Source organism: Photinus pyralis, unplaced genomic scaffold (assembly GCF_008802855.1).
Source record: "Photinus pyralis isolate 1611_PpyrPB1 unplaced genomic scaffold, Ppyr1.3 Ppyr1.4_LG6, whole genome shotgun sequence".
Taxonomy (NCBI): Eukaryota; Metazoa; Arthropoda; class Insecta; order Coleoptera; family Lampyridae; genus Photinus; species Photinus pyralis.
The window spans coordinates 20,264,423-20,278,579 of NW_022170663.1; the positions used below are offsets into that span (position 1 = coordinate 20,264,423).

Below are 14,157 nucleotides of genomic sequence, written 5' to 3' on the forward strand. Positions count from 1 at the left end.
CACAAATCACGTTGTTATAATTAATTTTTTGAATGCCTTATTTTCTAAAAGACTAGAACCGCAAATAACCGTTATGAACCGAAAAAAATGCGCAGAACCCAGCCGTTATTTCTTTTTAGAACCAAAACCTGACCGAAACCGTTATAAATATTTTCGATTAAATATAAGCAGAACCGGAACCGATATTTCATTTGGATCCGGGTCCCTGATAGGAGCAAGTACAAGTAAAACATATAACGCATAAGGTTTGCAGTTGACGCCAAGAAGTGTGCTCAATTCTCCAAAACCTGCAAATTATCAAAGAAAAGCTCCCAAGTCACAGGGATCGATATATAATTAATTGACTAATGCCTGAGGGGCCTGGCTCTACTGGTAATCTGCCGCTATAACAGGTCCGTACGTGAGGGAAGTGGTGGTGGCCAACAACATTCACGTTTCAAACTCGATCATAACTTAACCTAGATGGAAAATATATTAAATAGGTACTGTTAACACATTACTTGAATCTGGTAGCATTTAACCCAGAAGAAGCAAAATAGTTATTAACTAATACGCTAAAGAGTTGCGGAAGTTGTCTCTTTTTTGACCGCTCGTTATCATCAGGTGGAAGATATATCAAAGGTGTTGGCACTCGCCGACAACGGTGAATGTAACCCAAGGTTACACAATCGCACGTCAACAGAATTGTAGGTAAAGCGTCTCCGAACATAAGCTGGTCCTTACAGTTGAATTAAATTAGAACTAACATCAAAACTAAAAATGGAAACCCTAAAAGAAATCAAAGGTAACCCTTTGATATCACAAAATGTCCATACCTCTTAAATAAGAGGGCTAATCCGAGATGAAACAACAATTGTCGATGGAAAATTGTGGCAGCCGAACCTAAAGAAAAGGTACACTTCGATTATAGAAAATGCACGGTAAACACAATTATATCATCCCTACTGGAGTTTTTAAGTGAATCCGCCCTAACAATATTTCCCGAAAACCCAAACTAATGACTTCAATTGCCAGAGATTAATAAAATATGGATGATGGCAATTAAAATTCCATGCGTTCTCAACTAACGCTGAAGCTGTTGGTTTTTAATGAAGTGTAACCTCATACGGCTCTCGATAGAAGGAAAATGAAAATCTATACGCACTGCGTGGTAGTATTGCGTGGTTAAAATTCCAATAATAGATGCAGCCATCTATTTAAAAGTTACGAGGATTTTTTATGTAAATATACCCACCGTGAACACTAGCAATGCTTGTAATAAACAAAAAAGTAGCTCCACGCATCGATACCTTCCAACTTGTTTTTGAAGATGATGCTTGAAATGCAATAATCTATCTTATATAATACGTCCGAAAGTACCACAGTCATTCAGTTATATACGTCCAAAAATATATTTGACGAATATGCAGTAACGCTTTGCGTATCGCGCCCACATGCACAGCCATATTTTGCTATTAAACAATAATTTACAGAAATATACACATTGAAAGAAGTTTAATTAATATTACACTCAAGATTAGGGACACGTGTGTATATAGTGGGTTGTGCTGATACTTATTATACGTCACAAAACAGCACAAACAGAGCACAAACGCTCAAACCTAAATCCGTATTTTGTGCTTTTCATGTCCTGCTCACTTCACGGACCCCACATTGCCAACGCTTTATTAAGCGTCGATGATGTCCGTCTGTCCGTCGGCCTGTCCGTGAACACGATATGTCAAACACTTGAACCGATTTGGTTCAAACTTTGCACAGTTGACTTATATGCCACATGTAGTAAGCCAATTGAAAATGGGTCAAATCTAATGACCCCGTATAGGGTCACGCCGAGGTGCTTTGCCGCTTTTTAATTGCTCTTTAGGGGTTTATTTTATCTCTGATTTTAAAGTGACCATCAGGTCAAATTTAAACCTCGAATCAACCCCAGTTGACCGTTCAAATCGAGCTTTCTGTGAGTTTGCAAGGATGAGCTCGGATTACGACTCAATTCACTCTGATTGATGCCAGCACAGGCTATGCATGCGGTTCTGGTAAAATTGAGGACCACATTAACAGCCGAGTGATTCTAAACCTCCGTGTCCAACTCATCAAATAAGTCATCGATATCGTTGAAATCCACTAAACCTAAAATTTCATTAGGTACTTATAACAAATTTAGTAAATCTTATCTTCGCGATTCGACAAATAAGATAATAACGCTTTTATAGTTTTACGGGAACCAATCAGTGACACACACGGTTCAGTTCAATGCGCTATTAGCCTGGCACGAAAATTAATCTGGAACATCCCAACTTAGGTACATGATGAAACTCATTACACCGTACGTAATTTTAATTTTGTTCGCGTCTGTCCTCGCCGACGTTTTTGACGATATCCAGTTTGAGGAAGACAAAAACAAAAGTCCCGAAACAGTTCCCTTCGACGAATTTGTCGTGGTACTATCAGAGGAGAATTTTACCGATTACACCCGCAAGCACGATTACGTTCTGGTTGAATTTTGTAAGTAAAATCTGTCATCTTTTCCACATTTTATGGTAATGATTCTATTTAGATGCACCCTGGTGTGCCTACTGCAAGCAGCTAGCCCCACAGTATGCCCAAGCTGCCAAAACCCTATCCGACTCGGAATCTCCGATTAAGCTAGCCAAAGTCGATGCGACCGACGCAATTTCGTTGGCCGAGGAGTACGAGATAGGAGGATACCCTACGTTGAAATATTTTCGAAATGGCATTCCTATTGATTACAGCGGTAAGTTTTCTACTCCCATAGAATGTACTTTAACCTAGGCAAGTAGGTGAGCGATCTTCTGATGGGCTGGTTCAATGGGTGAATAAGAAAATGGGACCGCCCGCCACGGATTTGAAAGATGTTTCATCGGCCAAAGCGTTTGTCGAACAAGATGTAGTTGCTATTATTGGGTACTTTGAAGACCAATCGTCGGATGATGCCAAGATTTTCCTAGAGGTTGCGGCAAGTACCGGCGAATTTTCTTTCGGTATTACATCCGATCCGAACGTATTTAAAGAATTTAACGCGAACAGTGGTGATATTTTTATGTACAAAAAGGTAGGTGCGTCTACAGATTTCGTAGGCTAAACTTCAAAGGTTACAGTTCGATGATGGGACAGTACAATTTAAAGGCGAACTAAACGTGGATAATCTCAACGAGTTCCTCGACGTAGAGTCGGTACCTCTACTAGCTGACTTCTCCGAAGCTCGGTACTCTGATGGCCGCCATTACTGCCTACTTGTTTTCCTCAACAAGTCCAGGACTGGGACAGCAAAGGTTGAAGAGGTCGCAAGATCGGCCGCCAAACAGTTCAAGGGGAAAATTACGTTCAGTACCGTTGACATTAACGTGAAGGACAATGATTTCATTTTGGAATTCTCAAAGGTGAACAAAAAAGAAACGCCCACCATTCGCATTATTAGGATCGAAAGTGAGCGCGAGGTCTCTACTTTTAAATTAGAAGCGTCTACTATTACCGCGGGTGCCATTAAAAAGTTTGTAAACGATTTCTTGGATGACAAACTTCAAAAGTACCGGTTACGACAGAAGCTTCCAAAGGGCTGGGATAAAGGGGACGTCTACACTTTGGTTGCCGACAATTTCGACAGTGTCGTATCTGATGCCAGTAAAGACGTTTTGGTAGAATTCTGCTCACCTACATCAACTCACTGTATAGAAATGAACCAAGAATACGAAGAAGTCGGCAGGCACTTCAAGGGGACGAGCGACGTCATCATCGCGAGGTTAGACGTAACCGCCAATGAGTTGGATAATGTCAATGTCAAAACTTTGCCAACATTTCACTTGTATAGAAAGGGGGATAATAAGGTGATTGAGTATGGTGGACCAAGACGAGTTAAAGAAATCGCTAGATTTGTTACCAGCGGCGGTAAAGTGGGAGCTACTGTTGAAAAACCAGACGACGATGATGACGAAAATGAAGCATCAATGAGAGATGAATTGTAATAAAAATAATGTTATGAACTATTAAAAGACGTGTTCTTCTTTGGAAAATTTTAATTACCTATACTTGTCCAGACGTCCCTCCTTCTGCTCGTATCTTCGGCTACTCTTTGCTGGTTCAAATTTTCGTGAAAGGTATATTATTACTCACTTGGTAGACTGCCAGTTTGGTAACCAGTTATGTTATGTAGGTTTTTGTTCTCATAAGTTTTTTCCAACTTTGGGAAAAGATGGTAGTCGCAAGGTGCTAAATACGGACTATAAATTCGTACGTCACCAACACAAATGTATATCCACTTATCTTCAAGTAAGATCTCCGAACAAACCAGGATTGATATTGAGTTCGACCTCGTTACGAAAGCGAATGATCCTTCCAGCAACTGAAAGCACGCGTTAAATTTGGAAATAGTCTGAGATAGCAGTACTCTAATTCACAATAAAATCACGTTAAAACAAAATCAACTTCTGAAGCGAAGGAACAAGTAAGAAATGAAGTTCGATAAGCAATTAGAAAATTTATATCGATTAATTAGCGTTTTATCGCAAATATATATAATTTATTAGTTATTGTGTAAATTCTTCGATTTAGACAAACATCTGGACATTTGCGACAAGGACTTTTTATATCAGACGCTTTCCTTCGAAGCCAGCGTTTTCTAATCTAATTGCAATTTATTATATTTGAATAGTGATGCACTTCATTCTTTTTAAGTTGTACTTTCATCCCCTATCGCAAGTATCTGGTAAATTAAAATTTTTTCGTTATGTTTGCCATCTTTACCTTAAGGTTAAGGTTCCCTCCTAGACTAAAACATGCACCCTTTTCTAAATACACAATTTTCTTAACACATAATAGTTTTCACTCAAATTAATGTAGTTCAAGGTTTGAAGTTTGTTGTAGGACTTGTGCTATTTCATTTTACAGTAAAAACTAATTGAAAAAAATTATTCATCTTGAACATCTTGGAAAGAAAATGGACCCAAGTTTCCGGTGAAAAACTGTCTTCTAGTAGACGATTTTTACTTGAATTTGGATCTCAGTATTATTTTTTTCTTTTAAAATTGCGTATCGTTTTCTTGTTTGAATTTTATCGCTATTGTAATATCCAATTTAGTTAAGATACCTTAATGTAGGCACATCTGATCGTTTGCTATAAGCAATTTTGTTATCTAATGAGATTTAATTAGCTCTTTTAGGAGAGATCATGTATTTCGACCATGTACGCGTTTATTTCAGCGTAAGTGGGGACCAGCGACGCGTTCTTTCGAAGCTGGCGTTATCAAGCCTAATTATGATTGGCGATGTTTTTGAGAAATCTTGAGGAAGTGGATTATTTTATTGCGGACGTGGTGTTTCGTTAAATACAGGGATCAATGTAAAAAACGAAACCGTTTCGGGACGGTTGGAAAGCGTGTATGTTTTATATGCTATTTATTTTATTCGGGATGTCTGCTCGATTTGATTAGTTGAAGACATAGCTTGTATATTATAATAATTTTGCGCAACAGCAAGTTTAACTAAAGTTTTGTGAGAAGTTTAAAGCGGTTTTAAAGTCTATCAAGTTGAAAAAGCAGCAGTGAGGCCTTCGTTAAGGATCTTTTATTATTACAAGTTAAAAGTTTGTACCGCCTAAACAGCCACCGGAAATTCATTATGTTATTCACTTTAATTACTAAAGATTTGTGTGTTAAAGAAGATCGAAGTTCAGAAGTTCTCAGCGTTAGGTGTGGAGTTAACTACGCCTTTAGTCTGGTCAAGTCAATCCGAAAAATAGGGGTATTGTTGCATAAATTCCCAAGAAGCTGAAAATTTACATGAACGTTATGGATACCATTATAAGGAAATTGTGAAAAGCCCCCATCTATCCCAAATTTTATTCAAGGTCAAAGTTTGCAAAAATGAGTTTTTTTGGTTTTCAAACGAAACGGTTAGTTTTATAATACAAATAGTTCAGACAAGAATTACAAATCATGCAATCTACAATGATTGTCCCCTAAGAATTAGTATTTCTGAGCAAAAGCGACTCCAAAATTTACTAAAGTTGAATTCCCTACTTATACTATTTACTTATACTACTTGACGCGTTTTTTAACGTGCCTTCCCCAGTAGGCATAATCCACGGTCTATTTTATTTAATCGTAGTAGAATAATTCGTTCAATGTTGTCTTCTTCTTCGTCTTTTCTTGCTCCATATTCTTTTTCTTTACCTTCTTCGCCTTCTTCTTCCTGAGTTGACGTAAATTGTTCAAACAGCTGTTTCGTCGTCGATGTAAGGATCTTCTTCTGTTGGAGATTCAAAATTAGAACACGACTGTCTTTGATAACTGGTGCATGCTGGTGAACAAAATAAACCTACTTTTTTGCAGCCGCATTATTTCGAGTTACACCCTTTTTTTCAGATGCAGAGTTTCTCTGGTGCAGATGTATGTAGTATGTGGATTGGTTCCGAAACATTATCCATTGGCTTCCAGCCCCATTCTTCTGGATCCAGTTGATTACTAAGCCATACCCGAACCTGATAATATACTCGATAAAAATGTTGTTCAGCAGAAACCGAGGAGGGAGGAAGACAAGCTAATTGCGCACGATTTTTATTAACAGTAAATTTTGCAAAGATAAGTAATGTAACTTATCTATGCAAGTAACTTTTTTTGGAGCTCTATATACTGAAAGAAGAATACACATTCCGGAGAAATTATAGTTTCTGGAGCAAAATTGATATCTTCAAAAACTTTAGCAGATGTAACTACTGTCGACGCAAAAAGTTTGTGCACTCGAGTTTGAAGCTTAATAAAAAAAATAACCAGTGGGTCGATTTTAATGGGAATGGTACCAAATTAAAGCCTGTTTCGTTCTTTTGACCTAACAAAAATTTTTTTTAAGTAAATTTTGATTATCAGTACAGCGCGCGAACCATAAAAAGTACCCCATCGTTGGGGATTTTTCACAATTTCATTATAATGGTATTGCCAACGTTTGTTCTTGGGAAATTATACAAGGGTGAATGTCTATTTTGACCAGACTACTTGTTTATTGCAAATCTTTCAATGACCAGACCATTAGGATTTTTAAAAGAGAAAAAAAACTGTAAGTAATTTAGGATTTTCTTATTTTATTTGTCAACACCTGCGTGCGGGGTAATTAGTCTAAATAAGCTTTGTAAGTTTCTTTCAGGAATTTTGCTTTAATTTTTCCCTTCATATGTTTCGGGATAAATTTTTGTCATTGTCAGTCAATTAATTGTGTGTTTATTCGAACCTTTATGAAACCCGGATAGAGTTTTCATGTCAGATTTTCTCTCGTGCCCAAGAATTGCGCCAGGTCTTAATGAAAATCTGATGAAAATGGTTGTAGTTAAACATTTGACATTTTCGGAACTTTATTTACAGTTCTGCTTTTTTTATGCAATATCTACACAGTCGTGACTTATTATAGTTCATCCTTTTTAGAACTAGAACCTCCGTCTCCGTTTTCATCCTCAGTTCTTTCCTCGCCCTTACGTCCTTCTTGTCCGCCACTCTCAACAAATTTCACAATACCCTCAAAACTGTGCGGCCCTCCGTACTCAATCTCTTCATTTTGACCTTTCTTATACAAAATAATCGTAGGAACACCAGATATCTGACGAGTTGGTATCTCATTAACCGTCACATCAAGCTTCGCGATAATAACGTCACTGTTACTCGTAAAATGTTCGCCAACTTCTATGTAAGTCGGGGCCAAATTCTTACAAACCCCGCACCACGGTGCGTAAAATTCAACTAAAACGTCCTTCTCGAAATCGAAAGCGACATCCTGAAAGGTATCCCCTACCAAATGATAAACCGGTCCTTTATTCCAATCCTCGGGAATATCTTCACTTGCGAGATACTTTCCTATTTTGCCATCGAGGAAATCTTCAACGAACTTCTTAATATTGGCAACTGTAAGTTGGTCATGCTCCGGTTTAAATTTAACCATCCCGCTTAAATTTATAATTCGCATGAAAGGCTCTTGGCGCCGACCTACCCTCAGATATGTTTGAATTTGCTGGTTGATTTGGTTATCAGTGTTAAGCAAAACAAATCTAAGTTTTGTGTGGTAAAGTGTGGCAACATACCGGACTTCTTCTTCAATTACTTGCGCATTGTCGTCCGATTTGCTCAAAAATATAAATAAAGAGGTCTTGATAACGCCCCGAAAAATGGGCACTAATGTTTCGTTTGTCATTTCTACTAGCGGAGGTAGCGAGTGCGTCGAGAAGAAGTTCTCTAGGGAATCCTCATTGAATTCACCTTCATATCGGATTGGACTGTCGGAGTACTAAAACGCAGTGGACGATTTTTGAAAGGTGAAGAAGTGCACTTACTTTTGCAAAGATTACAATGTCGCCATTTTTCGCTGCGTGTTCTTTGAAAGTGTCCCGATCTGAAGTAATCCCCATGGTAAAGTCGTCAATTTTATCAGCAACTCTGAAGAACATTTTGGCATCGTCTGTAGATTGATCGGCAAAAAAACCTATTGCAAATATATCGTTGCTGTCAATTGATGTTCTGGCTTCTTCCATGTTCTGGAGTTGCTTTGCTGGCGGTGCTGACTTCTTGTTGAGCCACCCAACAATATCATTGGCAGATCGTCCTCCTACAAGCCCAAGGGTTAAAGGCGTAAGTGATTTTAATTGGCTCACGTTCGTAAGATACGGGAGTAGTTCCTTTTCGGAATAAAAGCATTGTTGGATAACCATCCACTTTGTATTTGCCAGCAAGGGCAGTTTCTACAATGGCGTCGACCTTCGCGAGTTTGACCGAAGATCCTGCTTCGGCTAAAATTGTTGCCGCTTTCGCGTATTCCGGTGCAAGCGCTTGACATACGCCGCATTGTTCAGCATCTGAAATGGGACCCATAAGTTTTCTTTGAACTGAGATCACACATGGTTAAGGAAGTAATATTTCACAATACCACCTGCTCTCTATTGAAACAAGTGAGAATATATGCAAGCGAAGACAAAAAGTGTTTTAAGAGCTTTTCAAAGTCTGAAATTTGTGCTACAGACCTTCTAGACCTTTCGAGAGCTTTTACAGAGCAAGACGAGGCTACAGAACAGGATATAGAACTTCAGGAACTCTGGATAGGCGCTAAAGCGCTACCAAAAGACCTATAAAGTTCTGAAAAGTGTTTGTTTGAATCTCAAGTGCTTGCTACAGACTCTTCTAGGGATTTTCCAGATCTAAACCTGCTCAGAAAGTTCGAAGAGTCACAAGCGCTCTAATTGACAGCTCATTTAGCGACATGAAGAGCTCTGTGAAGTCAAGGGACACATTAAGATGTATCGTCCTGTAAATTAATATTGTGTCATGTGTTAGTCATCGTTGGCCTATTATAAAAATTGAGAGGATCTGCCAACTTTGTCTTAAGAATTTGCTATAAATTACTTTGAAACCCAAGAAAGCGCTAAAAGGTGTTTCAACACGTTATAGGTCATAAGGGTACATAAGTACTTCCTAAAGCACTTTAACGCTCTAAAGGAGGGATGAAAAACAACATACAAAGTTTAGACAGTTTCATAAAAACACCAAGAACCCTTTGAAACCCTGAAAATTGCTTTAGGATTTTCTCCAATATTTTAGGGTCTTTCCTTAATATTTTAGAGCAAGACAAAGGTTAGGAAATGGTTCAACGTGACCTAATTAGTTACGGAAAATGTATCATAAAGCTCTAGGGTGGCGATATTATGTCCTGGAAAGCATCTAGAAGGTCCTTTCCAAATATTTAAAATCCGTCTCCAAAGCAAAGGCCACTATAGAAACAGATCTGCCTTGAAAGTATTCGTAAAGCACTTGAGATTCTAGACTGCGCTGAAAGTGTTGGCCAAAATTGTGTTTTACTGCCTTCCCATAGCTAGGTGAGCATTAAAAGGCTTTGAAAGGGGCTAGAAAAGCTCTTTAGCGATGTCCAACACAGCTCTGGTGCTTAAAGGACGATTAGAACACTCTTCGAATTAGATCATTAGCCTCACTACCCAAAACTATTTAAAAAATTGATACCTTTTGGTCAACTTACAAAACTCCACGAAGACGATGTCATTACTTTCGATCACGCTGTCAAAATTCTCTTCTTTTAGTTCTAATACATATTCCTCTGAAATTATTTCACTGTCACCTTTATCATCACAACGTACCCACAAAATTGCAGCAAATAAATACAATAAAGAAATAACCTTCATTTCTAATACACCCACTTCGCTTTGTTAATATATGACTTTCACTATACTCATGAAGTAGATAAAAAAGTCCACGACAAATCGTTTTAATCTTATCGTTAGAACACATACCTACTCTGCTAGGTTATTTTTATTATGAGGTACCTACTTTAGATTAAATGTGTTTATTCAAGGGAAAAATTACGCCAAGGAATTTTTGGAGACAGCGTTCACCCTGTAGAGCAGGATCCTCTATTAGTTTTAACTAGACTGTAATCTCTGATTCGGATACCAAATCCTTGACTTGATCCAGTATTTTCACCCAACGGTCTCCCTTTGCAGGATAGATTGAAAAAAAAATTTAGGACAAATGTTCTAGTAGATTTATGAATGTTTTACTTTCAAAAATCGATGGGGTGGATATCAAAAAATGTTTTTTTTTTAATTTTTGATCGATAGTGGAAGATAATTATAAATACAAATGTTTTAGAGGGCTGAAAGTTTTGAAATTTTTTGTTTTTTTTCCCTTAAAATAAGGGATTTTTCGAAAAACAAAAGAACGCCAATAACGTGTTGTTTTAATGAGTTCCAACTGCCGTTCTCGGGTGTAACGGCTTAGTGTTAACACCCTGTATGCGGAACGATCTGATGCGACGAACTCCCCGTTCCCAGCTCGTTGCGGAGGGTTCACCCCATACGAAAAAAAATGAATAAGTATTTAATTACGTTACTATCAAATATAGTAAGTGATTGCACTAACAAAAATATTGCTTTGGAGATGGCCGAACGGAAAGGGAGCTTCGGGCGATTACAGAAGGTAAAATCCCTTGCTTCTGGAGAAGGGGGGCAGGACGGTAGTTACTAGTTACGGAACGGCCATGTTTGCCACAGGTGCAAATAACGGGCACTCCAGGGCTCCAAACGGGTACGGAAAATTGCTGACGGAAAATCTACAACAGATTTACGGACGCGACAACAACAACAAATTCCCAGAGCGGGAACGGTAAGTAATTAATTATCTATGTGAAGAAAGAAACAGAGGAAAACACGGACCCCTACTATTAATCCTAACGGTTAAAATGATAACTCACCTCGGAATAAAACTCGGAAAAACTAGAAAAAAAAGAAACTTACACGGCTAATTCTCCTAACAAGATGATCCTTTTTACATCGCGTATTAATTCGGATATTCAGGAAGGGAAAAGTGGACTTTCCAGCAATGGCATGATAACGTTTAAAATTTAAAACTTCTTTAATTATTTGTGCTGCCTGCTGATGTCCTAAAAATCTGCAACTGATATCAAAAGTCAAATTAATTAAGCGCGCTTCCAATGACACCAGGTTCCATCTAATCCTACGAAGTTGGCTGCAACTGATAAGATTAGCTACCGGTATTTATCCTAACTCAAGTGGCCGGGTCGAAATTTCCAGAATCGGTAGCCCAGTACTGCCCCCCTTGTTGCCTGGAATTTCGGGTCAATTGTAAAAGGTCGGTGATAACGAAATAAACTGCACGACCTTGGAGCTTTAATGCTTGTTTTAAAAGAACACAGAGAAATCGCCTATTACATAATTAATGAATCTAAAATCACTCCCTTCCCGCAAAGCAGTCAAATAATTCCAATTACTACAGAAGGACCATCAGACTCAAAAGTTTTGCTGAAATGAGACCACCTCTTTATCCTCGCCTGACAAATACCACAACCTTGCTTGTACTCATTACCTGATTCATCTCCATAATAAACCAGTGGGAATGTCCGGGAATAAAATGTTTGCTTCCCAGTATAATCTAAACAAGCGTGTGCAAATATACTATATTTGCTTCTTCTATTTCTTCGATTGCAAAAATCGATTTTGTGGATTGTAGATTCAAGGATCAAGAGTCCTAACACAGATACTCTTTTGCCTAATCTCCTTAAGATTCATTCAAATCCAAAATGTCTTAATCAAATTGGCAAAATAGATCGAGTTTTAATTTACAATGATCTTTTTTCAAAGACCTCGCCTTTAATCTTTACATAAATTACAAAAATGGTGACAATGTGGGCAGCGAAAGGGGTAGATTACAGTTTACAGGAACTTTGACCGCTACGCTTAGGCAATGAAAATAATAATCTTTTCGTCCGACGGCAAATTTCTTCGTTGAAGGTTCAATAGGTGATTTCCTGGTGGATCCTTGCATTTGAGAATTACAAACAAACCACTGTATTCATTATTGTAAATATTTGGGGTGAATTAGTGAACACCAATAAGAAACATGTGTTTAACGCAGCAATCCTAACAGTAACCTAATTATATTAGCGCATTTTGATATCAATAAGATATGACCCACGCAGTGGTCGCCTTGATAGTAAAAACACGAATCCCCTTAAAATTCCCTTAATAGCTATGAAAATTGGAATCGGTCACTGGGAAACAGGTAACCGTTCCAGCGCTGGTTTAGAGCTTCAAATTTGCGTGTTTAGCAATACCGGTGAGTAATTAAATTACATTTTTTATGGCAGTCAGGGTCTCACAAGAAGGCAGTGTATAACCTTCCTTTTTTACCAAAAACGACTGCACCAAAATTTCTCGGGAAAACACTTTTTCTTATTAATTTTAGTGCGTAGAATCCAAAACAATTCGTACTTTTTCGATCAGACTTCTCAATCAAAAGTTATAGACTAGAAACCAATTTCGAAAAAAAATTCAAAGGGCTGTAACTTTTGAACTAGTAGCCCAATCTTGGAACTGTTTGAAATTATGGATTCTACAGGCCACATTCTATAAGAAAATTTTTTTCCGGGTCGATCTGAGACAATTTTCTTTTCGGGGCTCAAAAAAAGGCAGTGTATAACCTTCCTTTTTTACCAAAAATCGACTGCACCAAAATTTCTCGGGAAAACACTTTTCCTTATTAATTTTGGTGCGTAGAATCCAAAACAATTCGTACTTTTTCGATCAGACTTCTCAATCAAAAGTTATGGGCAAATTTCGAAAGAAAATTCCAAGGGCTGTAACTTTTGAACTAGTAGCCCAATCTTGGAACTGTTTGAAATTATGGATTCTACAGGCCACATTCTATAAGAAAATTTTTTTCCCGGGTCGATCTGAGACAATTTTTTTTTCGGGGCTCAAAAAAAGGCAGTGTATAACCTTCCTTTTTTACCAAAAATCGACTGCACCAAAATTTCTCGGGAAAACACTTTATCTTATTAATTTTGGTGCGTAGAATCCAAAACAATTCGTACTTTTTCGATCAGACTTCTCAATCAAAAGTTATAGACTAGAAACCAAATTCGAAAAAAAATTCAAAGGGCTGTAACTTTTGAACTAGTAGCCCAATCTTGGAACTGTTTGAAATTATGGATTCTACAGGCCACATTCTATAAGAACATTTTTTTCCGGGTCGATCTGAGACAATTTTTTTTTCGGGGCTCAAAAAAAGGCAATGTATAACCTTCCTTTTTTACCAAAAATCGACTACACCAAAATTTTTCGGGAAAACACTTTTTCTTATTAATTTTGGTGCGTAGAATCCAAAACAATTCGTACTTTTTCGATCAGACTTCTCAATCAAAAGTTATACCAATTTCGAAAGAAAATTCAAAAGGCTGTAACTTTTGAACTAGTAGCCCAATCTTGGAACTGTTTGAAATTATGGATTCTACAGGCCACATTCTATAAGAAAATTTTTTTTGCGGGTCGATCTGAGACAATTTTTTTTTCGGGGCTCAAAAAAAGGCAGTGTATAACCTTCCTTTTTTACCAAAAATCGACTACACCAAAATTTCTCGGGAAACACTTTTTCTTATTAATTTTGGTGCGTAGAATCCAAAACAATTCGTACTTTTTCGATCAGACTTCTCAATCAAAAGTTATAGACTAAGAAACCAATTTCGAAAGAAAATTCAAAGGGCTGTAACTTTTGGACTAGTAGCCCAATCTGGGAACTGTTTGAAATTATGGATTCTACAGGCCACATTCTATAAGAAAATTTTTTTTCCGGGTCGATCTGAGAC

The 14,157-nt window shown here is 37.7% G+C and overlaps 2 protein-coding genes across 2 annotated transcripts; one reads left to right on the forward strand and one right to left on the reverse strand.

Moving 5' to 3' along the window:
• Positions 1-2,199: 2,199 nt before the first annotated feature.
• LOC116172960 (protein disulfide-isomerase-like) lies at positions 2,200-4,028 on the forward strand. Its single transcript, XM_031490244.1, has 4 exons — positions 2,200-2,502; positions 2,555-2,752; positions 2,799-3,070; positions 3,117-4,028. The coding sequence occupies exons 1-4, from the start codon at positions 2,304-2,306 to the stop codon at positions 3,978-3,980; spliced, it is 1,533 nt and encodes a 510-aa protein (XP_031346104.1). The 5' UTR covers positions 2,200-2,303; the 3' UTR covers positions 3,981-4,028.
• A 3,311-nt stretch (positions 4,029-7,339) lies between these two features.
• Positions 7,340-10,217, reverse strand: LOC116173911 (protein disulfide-isomerase-like). Its single transcript, XM_031491652.1, has 4 exons — positions 10,018-10,217; positions 8,645-8,845; positions 8,327-8,598; positions 7,340-8,280 (listed from the first exon to the last, which is right to left on the reverse strand). Exons 1-4 carry the CDS (start codon positions 10,178-10,180, stop codon positions 7,408-7,410), a joined length of 1,509 nt encoding a protein of 502 aa, XP_031347512.1. The 5' UTR covers positions 10,181-10,217; the 3' UTR covers positions 7,340-7,407.
• Positions 10,218-14,157: the final 3,940 nt, after the last annotated feature.

Coding starts and splice junctions, on each gene's coding strand:
- LOC116172960 (XM_031490244.1), top strand. CDS start 2,304: ATGATGAAACTCATTACACCGTACGTAATTTTAATTTTGTTCGCGTCT. Junction 2,753..2,798: donor CATTCCTATTGATTACAGCG/GTAAGTTTTCTA, acceptor CTAGGCAAGTAG/GTGAGCGATCTTCTGATGGG. Junction 3,071..3,116: donor ATATTTTTATGTACAAAAAG/GTAGGTGCGTCT, acceptor CAAAGGTTACAG/TTCGATGATGGGACAGTACA.
- LOC116173911 (XM_031491652.1), bottom strand. CDS start 10,180: ATGAAGGTTATTTCTTTATTGTATTTATTTGCTGCAATTTTGTGGGTA. Junction 8,846..10,017: donor CATCGTCTTCGTGGAGTTTT/GTAAGTTGACCA, acceptor GTCCCATTTCAG/ATGCTGAACAATGCGGCGTA. Junction 8,599..8,644: donor TACTCCCGTATCTTACGAAC/GTGAGCCAATTA, acceptor TTGGGCTTGTAG/GAGGACGATCTGCCAATGAT.